The 14,275-nt window shown below is 36.9% G+C and overlaps 2 protein-coding genes across 5 annotated transcripts; one reads left to right on the top strand and one right to left on the bottom strand.

The window, feature by feature from the left end:
* The first annotated feature begins 15 nt into the window (after window positions 1-15).
* LOC5506539 (beta-1,4-glucuronyltransferase 1) lies at window positions 16-8,047 on the top strand. The gene is made up of 7 exons (XM_032374955.2): window positions 16-388; window positions 686-896; window positions 1,008-1,252; window positions 5,644-5,797; window positions 5,870-6,035; window positions 6,781-6,895; window positions 7,583-8,047. The coding sequence occupies exons 1-7, from the start codon at window positions 257-259 to the stop codon at window positions 7,790-7,792; spliced, it is 1,233 nt and encodes a 410-aa protein (XP_032230846.1). The 5' UTR covers window positions 16-256; the 3' UTR covers window positions 7,793-8,047.
* On the bottom strand, window positions 6,735-13,073 carry LOC116614203. Of its 4 annotated transcripts, XM_032374952.2 has the most exons (14): window positions 12,939-13,073; window positions 12,290-12,328; window positions 11,924-12,105; window positions 11,778-11,846; window positions 11,486-11,537; window positions 11,019-11,038; window positions 10,731-10,906; window positions 10,356-10,397; window positions 9,960-10,017; window positions 9,744-9,813; window positions 9,571-9,619; window positions 9,409-9,500; window positions 8,997-9,166; window positions 6,735-8,323 (listed from the first exon to the last, which is right to left on the bottom strand). In XM_032374952.2, exons 2-14 carry the CDS (start codon window positions 12,321-12,323, stop codon window positions 8,024-8,026), a joined length of 1,314 nt encoding a protein of 437 aa, XP_032230843.2. In that variant the 5' UTR covers window positions 12,324-12,328; window positions 12,939-13,073; the 3' UTR covers window positions 6,735-8,023. The 4 variants fall into 4 exon arrangements, with proteins under 4 accessions (XP_032230843.2, XP_032230845.2, XP_048580794.1 ...); XM_032374954.2 differs by lacking the exon at window positions 12,939-13,073 and having other exon boundaries at window positions 11,799-11,846; window positions 12,290-12,918; XM_048724837.1 differs by lacking the exons at window positions 11,778-11,846; window positions 12,939-13,073 and having other exon boundaries at window positions 12,290-12,918.
* Window positions 13,074-14,275: the final 1,202 nt, after the last annotated feature.

Genomic DNA, 14,275 nt, shown 5'->3' with positions numbered 1-14,275 from the left:
CTTTATTTTAGCCTTTGCACCTACGGGTTTAAGAATATTTTCTATTTATCTATTCAAAATGTTAAGCTAAATATGTTGTTTACAAATGACTGCGATATAGTGGTCAGCGGAAATCCTATTTAGTGCTTGTATTTTAAAATGTTGGACAAGGCTGAATATTTCCTGTTCTAAAAAATCTCTCTTTTTATCCCTGAAAATGCGTTCAACGTGATTGTAATATTTAATTATTACCGATGGCATCAAAGTAACTAATGAAATGGAGATCACACTGAAAAGCGCGATCTTTGCGCTGGCTGTGGTCGGCGTGGGGTTGGCTTTCGTCAATTTCTTCTTGGTTTCAAGTGTTTCGGACAAGAATCACAGCGTACTTAGTGGAAACGAGTCAAAGGTAGTGACCAGAGCTCACAACAATTGGTCCTCTCAGCAAATCTGAAAGAAACTTAAGGGGAGTTCTTCTTGAAGACATGAAAAACATTTCAACTCACTCTTATCTGATACAAACCTTTTATAAAATATTTCCCAATCAAAGGATACTTACAAAGGATAACGTTTAATTACTTCCTTACTTTTTATTTGCACTGGTCGTGTGGGTGTTAGATTTTGAAATTTCCTTGGTGTGTAAGTTCACTTGCATGAAAAAGTGATTGTTAATAGACCATATTTTAAATCCTTATTATCCTTGCAGGGACTGCCGCTTTTTGCCAACACCAAGATGTACTTCAGCTATCTAGATATAGACTCGCATGCCGAGTACAAAATACAGCCAAACTTTATCTCAGGGACAGACACAGCATTCCACCGAGAAGACGATGTAGTTCTTGTGACTCATTGCACAGTCAACCATTTGCACTATTTGTTGGATATTGTAGAACACTGGCAAGGACCAATTTCTGTTGGTAAGAATTTTTCTCCACTGAGGTGCTTTTTTTATTCACCCCCCCCCCCCCATAGCTGTTGTGCTAGCAACACATAGCATTGGTATATTTATTATAATTCATCTCCTATAGCTGTTGTGGTACCAGGACTACACATAGTATCTGCATACAAGTCCATGATAGGCCTACATCTGTGCAACAAAGATGTTCAGCAAAGAGTAACATTCCATGTGGTCTACCCCTTGTCCCACCCAGCACTTGATAACAGACTTAGTAACTATGTGCGCCTCGCAAGGGCAGAGCTACCTCTGACATGTGAGGAATTTATGGTCACTCTTCAAACCGGCCTGGCAAACAGTGCAAACTATGGTGGGGAGGTAAGCGTGTGATCTGGGGAGTGTGTGGGTTAGTGTACTGTGTGGCTATGGTCTGGCAAGCGGTGCTATGTATGGGGATGGGAGGTACAGTAAGTGTATGATCTGGGAAGTGAGAGGGGTGAGGGGGTTAGTGTACTGTGTGACAATAATCTAGCAAGTACTGCAAACTATGGGGGAGGGGACTTTGGAGTGACGGGGGGGGGGGGGGGTTAGTGTACTGTGTGACTATAATCTGACAAGCAGTGCAAACTATGGGGCTGTGGTGGGGAGGTAAGTGTTAATCTGGGGGGGGTTAGTGTACTGTGTGACTATGATCTGGCAAGCAGTGCAAACTATGGGGGTGGGAGGTAAGTGTATGATCTGGGGGGTGTGGGGGGGAGGGCTAGTGTACTGTGTGACTATGATCTGGCAAGCAAACTATGGGGAGGGGAGTTAAGTGTATGATCTTGCAAACAGTACAAACTATGGTGGGGAGGCACTGTAAGTTTGTGATCTGACAAACAACAGAGGGAGCAACCCCAGTGAATCAAAGATGATTTTACGACTGCAAAATATATAGATTTAGGCACTGCCTAGAAGCTGAGCCAGCATTGAACACCTTTTGTGTTGACTGATCGAGGTATTTTGTGGGATGTGGATTCCTGCTCTTTACTGAGGTTTATTTATTGTACCAACCAAATGGATCCAGGCCCTATTCAATAATTTCAATTATGCAGTACATCAAAGTTAACAAACACAATTCCTGGTGTGAATATGGCTGTCAAAGTTGTCAAGAGTCTGATTGTAAATTCTAGGCTTATGGGCTTATACGTGGATATCTAAGTATTTTTCAAAAATACAAGACTGCGATAAACTACAACAACCAAATTTGGCATGGTGAATAACCATAGGAGAAAAACATGATCTGCACAGTCTGTTGCCATAAAAGCAGCGAATGTGCATAAATTTGCATATTAATTAGCTAAAAACTTGGGGAAAATGGGGAAAACTCATGCATATATTTATTCATAGTCAAAAGCCCCATAATAAATAACCTTTGCATCTGGTCCATTGACCCCGTTACCATGACAACGGTTACCGTGGTAACATAAAAATCTATATCTCGCTAAAATTAATAGCTGGACCAGGTGCAAAGGCTATTTCATACATGTGTTAAGCCAATAAACAAATGTATGGCTTAAGATTTCTAAATTGTTTTTTGCCTAAATGTTCCCCATTTTTACTTGAATGATTCTGGCTAATTAAAATTCAAATTTATGCAATTGGGCGTGTTTCCATGGCAATAACAATTCCAACTGTTGTAAGTTACAAAGATCTACCACTATACCAAGATTTATTGCTAAACCATGTATACTTCGCGAGATATTCAAGAAAATCACTTTGTTCCGCGTATAAGCCCATTACATATTGGTGCACCCACCCTTTACCAAATAGTGGCCTTGTTGTTGGTGGCCTACTCCAAAATGAATGCAATAAAATACATTGATCTATGTTTGGGGTAGAGAGGAAGCAAAGAACATCAATTGACCAAAAAATAGTCGAAGGAAGATGAGATATAAGGGAAATTGACTCAACTGAAAAGGTTTGGTGAAAAAAATATAACAGTAATGAAAATAATTTGATTGAGCATTTCTTGACATTTCCCCTTTCCCATTATGTTAACTCTTTCACTACCACAGGCCTCTAAAGAGGCCATGTCTATGCTATCCAAGCTATGTGAATAGAATTCTATTATTGAAAAAGAACAAGGTTGTTGCTAGTGTTATAAAGTTTAAGTATCTTGCCCTAAAAACCCTTCCCCTTAATAAAAATTCCATAATGTAAAAAAAATTTGTAAAGCTACATTCAGACAAGCTTTGTCCTTGCGAAGAACAAGTAATGGATGAAACAGAATTTCAAAGATAGAATATAGTGTCAGACACAATTTTAGATAAGATGCAATACTGAAGTTTTAATTAACCATTTTAAGTGGTGATTTTCCATCCCCAGGGAATTAATATCTACAAATATACATCCAGTAATGCATTATATTTTGGTGTTTTTAGAAACTCTGGATCCAACCATTCCAATGAAATAAATATAAACCTCTAAAATAAATGTAATGGGAAAGAGACTTGGAAAGGATATATCCCTAAAAGAAGATATAAAGTGAAATTACTAAATAAGAATTTCTAATTTAAAAATCAAATCTGTTCATTAATTTATTTTTGGTGTAGAGGGGAAATAGCAAAGAGCATCAATTGCATAAAAATATCAATAGGGAGAAGGAAAAGGGAGAAATATGACTCTTCTTAAAATGTTTTAAAAGAAAATATAATAAAAATAATGTGATAATTATATTCAGTACTTTCCTAAAATATCCCCTTTCCCATTATCTTTAGGTTGATAGAAAACTGTTTTCTTTACAGATTTATTATTGAAAAAGCAAAAGTTTGTTTTTAGTTTTATATAATATAAGTATCTTGTTCTAAAAAAAACCTATTGAGTGTGTACTGCTGAATCACATAGTAATGCCCTAGTCATTTGAGCCCAATCCCTTATGGTCCTGGGGAAGTCAGGGGTTAAGGTGGGGTTTTAGATTACTTTTTAACCAGAATATATCAAGAGGGGTGGTGGTATTGACTGTTTTTGACTCTTATCTTGGTAACATGCATTTATTAAAGTCTAATCCCCCACCCTTTCCTGGGACCATGTGTGTGGGGGTATCAAATGACTAGTGAATAAAAACTCCCTACTGTTATCTTTCAAGACTAGATTTTCAATTCTCATGTCTTCCAGTCTTTAGCATTCATCTTGGCCCTCAGGTAGTCCCTGGTTCTTAAAAGATTGAAATTTCTTTAAAAACAATCTTCTCTTCAAGACATTTATAATCTGACTAATTTCCACAACTATTTGAAAAAAAAAATAAACACATGAGATGCAAGAAGCAGACAATAACAGCAATACATATTGGCAATAGGGGTTGAATTTTTTTATCCTCGGTAAGTTGAAAAAGTTGCTGTATCTTCTAAGGATATGTATCTTCTTAGGACTAAGAGCACAGGATATAAAGACAAGAATGGTCTTCTTTAGCAGTATATGACAAATGCAACACGATATTGGTTAGCCTTTATGAAATATTTCAACACAATCAAGATATTTCAACACAATCAATTCAGAACGAAAAATGTCAAAACAAAAGGTGTTATGCTCAAATAATTTGATTACTAAGTGAAGTACTCGCATTCTCAAAGCAAACAAAAAGGACAACAAAAAGCCCAATAACTGTCATATCCTAAATAGACAATACAAATCGTCGTCTGAAAATCACCTTGCATTGTATTTGTCGCTTTCTTGTGGTTGTGGTTGCTTTTTAATGTGAACTGTTACTTACTTAAATTTACTAGCTAAAACCAGACATATCCTTACATAAATCTTGGCGTGAATGAATGTTAGTAGATCTCCTCTAGTTGACTTTATACTGAAGTCACAAAATTTGAGGCAAAAAGAAATAATCATCGCATGACAAGAACTTTTTCTCTTGCTACGTGCTTATTTAGACGTCATTTCGGGGCCGAGTGAGGCCTGGGGGTTGCGCAGCTGACTGACTGGCGAGTGACACCACAGGGTACCCGCACAATGACCACAAAAGCATGCGCATAGTTATATCATATTTCTATACCTATGGAGTTCCGCGCGCGGCCTACACCCGCGCTGGCTCCGCTATAACAAATAGATCTCATTTTTGTGTATGTCTGTCATCTAATATAGATGCACAGATGATGTCAAAGCGTGTCAGGAACAAAAACGTATGCAACAAGATGTAGTCTAGTTGTGTGGCTGTTGTTCACATCACAGTGTGATGCCTTCTGTGCATCTATGGGAGAACAGCTGCACAAAACAATGACATCTATTTGTTTTATACAACAATTACAGTAAAATGTTTTCTTACTTTACAATCTATTTTGGGGGAGCGTGTGCACATACTGATGCCAACACTTGTGTGTCCCCTGATAACACATGGACCTTAACCAATCAGAGTGTGCAATTTACAAGTGTCGTTTGCATAAAGCGTCAAAGTCATAATCATTGGAAATTTTCCATCTCTTATGATCTTGCTAATGATTGTGACTATCACTATGACAGAGTGGTTCACATGTGAGGCTCTTTATGGCTATGATTAAGATTATGGCGCTGTGTGAACCAGGCTTAAGTAAAGAGGTAAACTGTGTTATCTGGACAACCAAAAAAGGAATATGTGATAAAGATTAGAGGTAAGCTGTTTTTAAAAAGTCTGTCACTGAATGTCTAAGCAGGCACACCTGATAGAAAACACATGTGTGTCATGTGAGTGTTCATAAGGTGATTCGGTGTATCCATTACCTACATTCTATTATTTTTATTCATTTCAGGTCCCGTACCCCAGTAATGTTTTACGCAATGTTGGCAGAGAACACTCCAAAGCAAAATTTGTTTTTGTGGTGGACATTGATATGATGTGCAATGGGAACTTATACAAGGATTTTCTCAACTTTTCCAGGGAGAACAATCTCTTCTCAATGACAGGTATGCTTTCATTTGGAAAACTCCGATAGGTTAGAATTTTAATAGGTGTGTTTGTTAATTTTTTCTTTCTAGTGAAGCAAGTGTATGTTGTCCCTGCATTTGAAAGCCAAGAAAATCTGCCTCCTAACACCAACAAGATGGAATTGATAAAAATGTGGGAGAATGGCAAAGTTTTACCATTTTACTACCAGGCCTGCAGGAAATGTCAAAGTCCTACAAACTATGACAAATGGAAAAGGTACACAAGTTTTCGTGCTTTCTTCACTGTATGGTGTTTTCAGGTTAGGAATTCTCAGGAGCTATTTGAATATAGCTGCCTTGGTTTTCTATTATCCCATGCTCATCTTGAGTATTGGTATTATGCCAGGCCTCAGATTTTCAACTAATGCTGTTTTGTGTCTGTCCACTGTAAACACTCTATCAAGCACCTCATATCCAATAAGCCCTGCCTCGTTTAGAGCCAAAAGTTTAAAATAAGCCATAAAAGTCCATAAAAATATAATGTAACATGTTTACAAGTAATATTTGCTTAATTGGTTCAAATGAAAAAAGGACACAAAATGTCATTGTATATACAGTGATATTATAGCATTGTTAGGGGCTAAAATACTGTACATTGTGTCAAGAGATAATAAGGCCCCTCTCTCTTCTCCAATAGCCCCCCTCCCCCTCTCTTAGAGACAAAAAAGAAAACCCCTCATAGAGACAAAATGAGAAAGAAGCCCCCCTCTTTATGACCAAAAATGAAAGCCTCACTCTTTGAGCTAAAAAAAGAAAGCAGCCACCTTCTTTGAGACAAAAAGAGAAATAAGACCCCCTTCTTTGAGACAAAAAAGAGAAAGAAGCCCTCCCCCCTCTTTGAGACAAAAAGGCCCATGGAGCTTATTTGACAAGCCAGTGTTACAGTACAGTTACAGTATATTACAAAACTACAATATGATGCTGACCCATTTCATTTAATGTTTGTAACAATGGTTGTGTAGATCAAGATCTTCTAGTGGCTTACATGTGTCATTTACAAGGAGTTGGACTGATCCTTGGGAGCCATTCTACATCTCATTAAATAGTGTCCCACTATACGATGGACGATTTAAACAGGTGCAGTACTTTTAACACTATTTCTTACTCATTATTTCTTAAAGTATAATAAGCAATGCATTATTGTACCACATCACCTATAACTAAAAACCTGATCAAACCAAATTAGAAGGAATATATATATTTCAATGATACACTGCAAATTGCAGTTTTACTTGTGTTCTGTTTAGAAAAGCCCCTTAAAATATCAACAGAGAGAGGAAAATATAGACAAAACACCACAAGTAAAAATTGTTTGACTTTAGGAAAGGATTATTTGACCATGGTAAGGGATTGTTTGACCACAGGAAAGGATTGTTTGACTATAGGAAAGAATCGTTTGAGCACAGGAAAGGATTGTTTGACTTTAGGAAATAATTATTTGACTATAGCAAAGGATTGTTTTACCACAGTAAAGGAATTTTTGACCATAGAAAAGGATTGTTTGACCATAGAAAAGGATTGTTTGACCATAGTAAAGGATTGTTTGACTATTAGGCAAGGATTGTTTGACCACAGTTAAGGATTTTTTTTACCATAATAAAGGATTGTTTGAACGCTTGAAATGATCATATGACCACATGAAAGGATTGCCTTAACAGTATGCCGCAAGCTCTTTGTTTGGTATAGCTGCCAAAATGCTTGTTGCCTATTTTGTGCTGCCACCCATCATCCAATGCCAGAAATCTTGTATTTTTTATTTTCCAGTATGGCTTCAACCGTATCAGTCAAGTGTGTGAGACCCATGTAGCAGGGTTTAGCTTTGCTGTCTTGGATAACGCATTTCTGGTTCATCATGGATTCAAGCAAAGATTCCATAAGAAGAAAGATGCAGAAAACAACAAAAATAGAGAGCTTTTTAGAAAATTTAAAAAGGAATTGAAATCTAAGTATCCTGACTCAAAAAACAGTTGTTAAAAGTAAAAGATTACCCCTTTTTGTGGTACCTCTTGTATATTTTTTGTAACTTCAGACAGTATTTTATTTTTTCAAGAGATATATTAAATTTTGGATTTCATATAGTATTGAGTTATATTGTACATATATTACATTATATACAACATTAATGTACTTTAGATAAAGTTACGGACAAGTCTTGATAACACTTATAGTAACACGTATAATACTGCTGTCACACACGACAGGGAATTAGTAAAGTTTTCTTCGGTAGAACTTTGGTGGACTTGGTGATTGTAACCATGTTTTTTTAGGAGGGGAGACAGCTGGCGGTTCCCAAGATATTGCATCTTGCTCTTGGTATTTTGTTTTAGTGTCTTTACAGGGAATGACATTGTTATCCAAGAAATCCAGTATGTCGTAAGATGCTGTGCCTATGGGTGCATCCACATGGTCGTACATCACCCTATTATCGCACGCCCTTAGCTTCTCCCAATCACTTGATAAGACCATCTTTTTCACTTCACAAGGTGCCGCAGTAGGGGGATTCAGCTGCAGAGATTATAAAATAAGTAAAGGACTAGAGATGTAATATGTTTATTTTTATATTTTTTCACATTGCTTCACATTATCACGGATAATGTGAAAGGGGGTATTAGGGAAAATTTCGCTTAAAATAAAAAGAAATAGTATATAAATCCATGGAAGAAAAATGAATGATTCCCCCCTTTTTAAAACCCTTGCTTCACATTATTGTATGAAAAAGTGTATAATGTTGGCAAGTAAAGTCCCCCGCCCCTATCTGCATAGCTCATGCTGACCTCCTCCCTCTAAAAGCCCTGCCCCTAACCACTGAGGGTACATTACATTATACATTTGGTACTTTGGTACTTTGGTAAGTCTGTAAGACAGAAGGGGCGTATTAGGGGAAATTTAGCTTAAAATAATAAGAAATATATATAAATCCATGGAAGAACAATGAATGATCCCCCCCTTTTTTAAACCCTTGCTTCACGTTATTGCTTATTATTTCTCTTTATTAAACTTTGTTTCATATTACTGCTTATTGTTTCTCATTATTTCATTTTGCTTCACATCATTGCTTATTATTTTCCATTATTTCACTTCGCTTCACATTATTGATCACTGAGTCTTATGGTTCATCAGAACTTTTACTTTCTAACCAAATTACTATTTTTCCTTTTGGTGGTTTTGCTCCACTTACTAGATGTGGGTCACTGATTTGTGAAAAGCTTGCAGGTTGTTCAGGCATTGATACATTTGCAGTATGAGTTTCTACACTTTTAAGTGCTTTTAGAACCTCATCAGCTGTGGTTTGCACAGTACTTGTTTCTGCTTCTTTACGCTGACGTTTGATTGATAGTGGTCGGTTCTCTATGATAAACAAGTTTGTATTAGTATTTTTCACTCACCAATGCCATTCTTACAGTAGCTTTTACTCATTTAGTGGCGGTGATAGGAAGGGATTTGAGTAACTTTTAATATAATTAAATTTGTGAAAGCATTCCTTAGCTTTCAAAATCACCAGCATTCCCCAGCAGCATTGTACTGGGCTCCCCTAAATCATGATGGCCCCTCACACAACCAATTTTCTTATACCTTAGTTATATCCTCACCTTGATCTATTATGTGCTTTCTCTTTGCTGTATGCCCTGTAACATCATTCAATCCCTTTAGATTTGTCAAATTTTGCTCTCTGCTAGCCAGGCTACAAACACAAGTTAAAACATGTTAATCATAATAAATAGACATGCCGTCAAAATTAAAAATTAACAAACCTCTGTCTATGTAGTTTTCTCAATTCTTCCCTGACCCCAGAAAAGTAGTCTAAAACAAATAAATCATCGTCATCAGTATTTATTATTATATTTTAAATTTATTACTATTCTATGCTAATGGCTAAATAACTATATAAACTGGAACTAGCTTATTGCAAAAAGATAATGCCTACCACTCCCATGGAATGTTTCTTTTGGACGCAAACTGCTCAGCAGGCTTTCCGATATTTCCTTAAGGGGAGTCTAGAAAATGTCAGAGTAATATTTTTTTAGGAAGAGAGTTTGATGTGAAATAATGAATCTCTGTGAGATCTAAAGATCTGTTATGGCATTTTCTGAAAATGTTTGAGAATTGCTAACTGACTACAAAAGCACTGTAAATCCTTTACCTTGTACTTCAGGTTGTTGCTGGAGACATCGCTATTGTGATGTTGATATTCATTAGAACTGCAAATAACAAATAACTAAATAAAAATTAATAAACTTGGCAAGCCAATTATCCTCCTTCCTGTTGGAATGCACAATTAAATGGGCACATTACTCAATGTAGTACAAGACAAAGTGCCTCGGGCAGGTGCCGATAATAAATATGCACAGTTGTTGGTATCATATGGAGGAAGGATAGAAATTGATGATCCTCCAATAAGAAATGACCTACATTTTGTTGGCTAAGGAGGTGTGTGTGCAACCTGTGCACATCTATTCTTCAGATAATACACAAACTGAGAGGTACAGTATAACACCAAGTCTATTTATCTGAACAATAGAAAGAGTGATACCTATACCTTAGAGCTGATATTGTGCTGTGACAAGAGCTGTGAACACTCCTAAAGAGAAATAGAATGTTTGATCTAATGAGTAAAAGGATATTTGATCTAATGAGTAATTGAATGTTTGATCTAATAAGTAACAGAATGTTTGTTATTCAACTCATTACACCTGTACAAAGTTGTTATACTGCTGACAGCAACATTCGAAAGATTTGCTAAGGGAGGGTGCACATTAGCAGGTAGCATATGGAGAAAGGACGGGTTGGGATGAGGTTGTTTTTTAAAAATGATCTCTTCATTTTTTTTTATTGAAAATTGATGCAAACATTTGTCTCAAAGGCAGACCATGTATAGTGTATATGTGAAAAATATAATTTATTTTATTTTTACCTGGGGGAATTAATATGATTGCTAGTTGGAGTAGCTGATATAGCACTGCTTGAATCATGATGTACATCAGGAAGAAGTTGGTCCAATGATGGCGGAACCGGGTTGAGCCGAAATTCAGAACAATCAAGGACTTTAGCTATGTCATCCTCCGTCCTGGTTCTGATGTCATGGATAGTCTGACATGAATAGCACATTTTTAAAAACCTTGTTTAACTATAACCCACAGAGACATGGAATAACAACACACATAATTTGCCTCTGTCACTTATATTATGATACACTACGTACCCTAACATGTTGCGGCTGACCTAAAAATCAAAAACAGAATCATCAGTACTGTACCTGTTCTCTGTGTGATTACCTTTGTTCAATTATATGGATTAACAGCTGGTCAATCAGTGCTAGTAATGATGCCAATTGTGCATGAGAATTGGCAGTGCAGCATATTATAAAAAGGGCTCGTCTAGTTGTGGGGGGATGTGGTTAGCTACAGTAGTTGTGAGTACAAAAGCAGTACATATTGCAGAAGAAGACCTGATTTATGTCAGTATCATGTGAATTTACAAAGAAGGGGAGCGTGGCTGCATTACAAATATTGTATGAAAAAGTGTATAATGTTGGCAAGTAAAGTCCCCGCCCCTATCTGCATAGCTCATGCTGACCTACTCCATCTAATAGCCCTGCCCCTAACCACTGAGGGTACATTACATTATACATTTGGTACTTTGGTAAGTCTGTAAGACAAAAGCACTCACCTCGGTGGATGGTTTCTGATATTCGGCTTTTATTGTAGATGCCCAGGTTTCTCTTTTGGGAGAGGAAGTTTGAGTATAAATTTAAAGTATAAATTTTAACGGTGGCATACATTGTTTACATGTGTCACGAGCAGATTTAAAGTTTATAAAAGGGGTGTGAAAAATGATCCAGACATACTTAAGAAGTAATTTATTTTGTTTAAAACAGACATAATGTTATCCTTTTTTTACTCAAAAAGGGGTAGCATATCCACCCAATCCACCGTCTGTATAATCCCCTGGGTAAACATACAGTTATTCTGTGTTCGCTGACCATGGAGGAAGTTTCTTGACTACCCTCTTTTTGTTCTCTCCTTGCTATCTGTTTTAGAACATTTAAGTTAGCATAATTTATTTTCAGACAATTGGATTCGAGTAAAGCAATTTTAAGAGACTTACCCTTGTGTCTCTATTATCTCGAGTTGTGTATTTGTTCTTATCATTCCTGCGACTACTTTTCTTGGTCAAATGGTCTATCCCTCTTGTTTTTGGTTTTGGCCCTTTTCTTCTATTAAGTTTGAATTCGTTTTCTTCAAAACTCTCTGGCGTTATATCTGGCGAATCCTTTCTAAAATTATCCCCTAAAACAATTCAGTAGAATGTCAAAACAGATTTGTGATCTTACTAAACAAATCGAGAAAAACTTGAGAAGAAAAATTTACTTATACTTAAGTACTATAACAATAAAGCCTAAACAAGCCTAGGCTATTTGTGCAAATGAGAATGTATCGAAATGTATTAAGTTATTATTATTGTACTTAATACCTTTTGAAGAGCCATGTCGTCTTCTCGTGGTCATTTGCTTCAAGCATATAAATGAGAAACTATTTTATACGCAATGTCTCATAACTAGGCAATATTAGTATTTATTTAGGGGGATCTGCAATTGTTTTATCAACAAGTTTTTCTCCGAGCAATCCCCGTTCTCGCCTTCTGCGTTTCCCGCCAAAATTGCGATGTGCGCGCGCGTCACCATTTTGGCGGCAAAAATTCTGCCCGCGCAAAAGGTAGACTTTGCATGAAGGAAAGAAAAATAAGCAATGTCATGAAAATTTTGAAGAAAAAAAAACAGACTATTCTACACAAATTACCTTACCATCATCATTATCATTGTATTTTATTCAACTTTGATCAGTCTTGTTCGGCACATTGGAATTGCAAAAGTGACTATACTCCTATAAGACTTCACTTAAATTTTATTGGTTATATTAGCTTGACCTTCGGCGCATTATAAGGCTTTTTATTGGAGCTTTCTTTTCTTTCCTTCTTCTCCTTTATTTCGATGCAAAGTCTGCCTTTTTTGCGCGCGGGCAGAAATTTTGACCGCGGTGATCCTGGTTCCTAGTCAGTTTCTACTCAGTTCCTCATCAGTTCCTAATGGTAAGGGCAGTATTTAAAAATATTTCAGTATAGAATTTTCAGTATAGAATTGAAGAATACGGCTGGAAATACGCCAACATTATTCTCCTTTACAACGATTCGGTATTTGGAGGATTTTGTGCTGAGCAAGAGACCATGATGTATAAGAGAACGAATCCCCGTGGCCCATGATGTCTGTACAGGACCCGAAATGATCCCAGGACCCGAAACGATCCCAGGACCCGAAACGATCCCCAAAAGTACCCCAACTGATCCCGGGACCCGAAACGATCCCCAAGAGTCCCCGAAATGAACCCCAAGGAATTACAGTAATGGACAACTAAAGGAATGTGTAAGGATTGGCTTTCAGTTTTAAAAACATATGAAACATTTAGCTTTGTTTGTGTTATTAAAAAGAAATTTACATTAACTAAAACTATAGTATTAAGATTTTTATATACGACTGCGGGGGAAATACAGTGGTTGAGTAAAAAATTGGGGTCAACTAACAACTCATGTGATAGTAATTTGAGGAGCCCGGCGTAGATAAATCATTTTTACATAACAAGCCATAAAAGAAAGTCTTTACAGATGGGACATGCTGCTTTACATAGGAAGCGAAATGTTTTAAAGTTATTTTTTGGCATGTTTGTTTTCGGTAAATGAAAGACCTATCATATCGTGAGATCATGCCGGGGTATACGCACGACTACATGAGGAAATTCAAAACTCACATAATATTGCTTTCACATCCTCTTAATATTTTGCATCGATAGTAGAAGGGTTGTTCGAGTGTATTACTCAGTGTGCTTTTTTCATTCCATCTTCTCGGCCAAACCGGCTGCCTAAAATGTGTAGGTAAATATTCGCTCGTGTGAACAAGGATTTCGTGGTGAAATACATGTTTGGTTGTCAGATGAATATTAATTTTTAGGGGTGATGTTTACCGGAAATGAGATTTATAGTGTCGGGGTCATGTGTCGGAACCGCAAAATGTTTAGAGTGTGATGAAAGGTCAAATGTTTGGTTGATCTGAGCAAAGCTGTGCTATGTTTATGCTGTATTCCTTTCAATTTAAAGTTGTGTATTTGTTTTGGACTCTGTTTATGGGTTTAACGCCGGGCAATGTAATAAATAGAAGCATTGTGTTGGAATTTAATATTTTTAAGTCACGTTGTTTAGAAATCGAGTCGCTCTTAACCCTTTATTATGCTTCAAAACTTGCAAGTATTTCTTCTGCTTTCCCTTTGTCCATTACCGCAATTCCTTGGGGTTGATTTCGGGGACTCCTCGGTATCGTTTCGGGTCCGAGGATCAGTTGGGGTACTTTTGGGGATCATTTCGGGTCCTGGGATCGTTTCGGGTCCTGGGATCATTTCGGGTCCTGTACAT

The sequence above is a fragment of the Nematostella vectensis genome, chromosome 3, assembly GCF_932526225.1.
Source record: "Nematostella vectensis chromosome 3, jaNemVect1.1, whole genome shotgun sequence".
NCBI lineage: Eukaryota > Metazoa > Cnidaria > Anthozoa > Actiniaria > Edwardsiidae > Nematostella > Nematostella vectensis.
The sequence above is the reverse complement of the archived record's forward strand: the minus strand, read 5'-3'. Positions and strand labels throughout refer to the sequence as shown.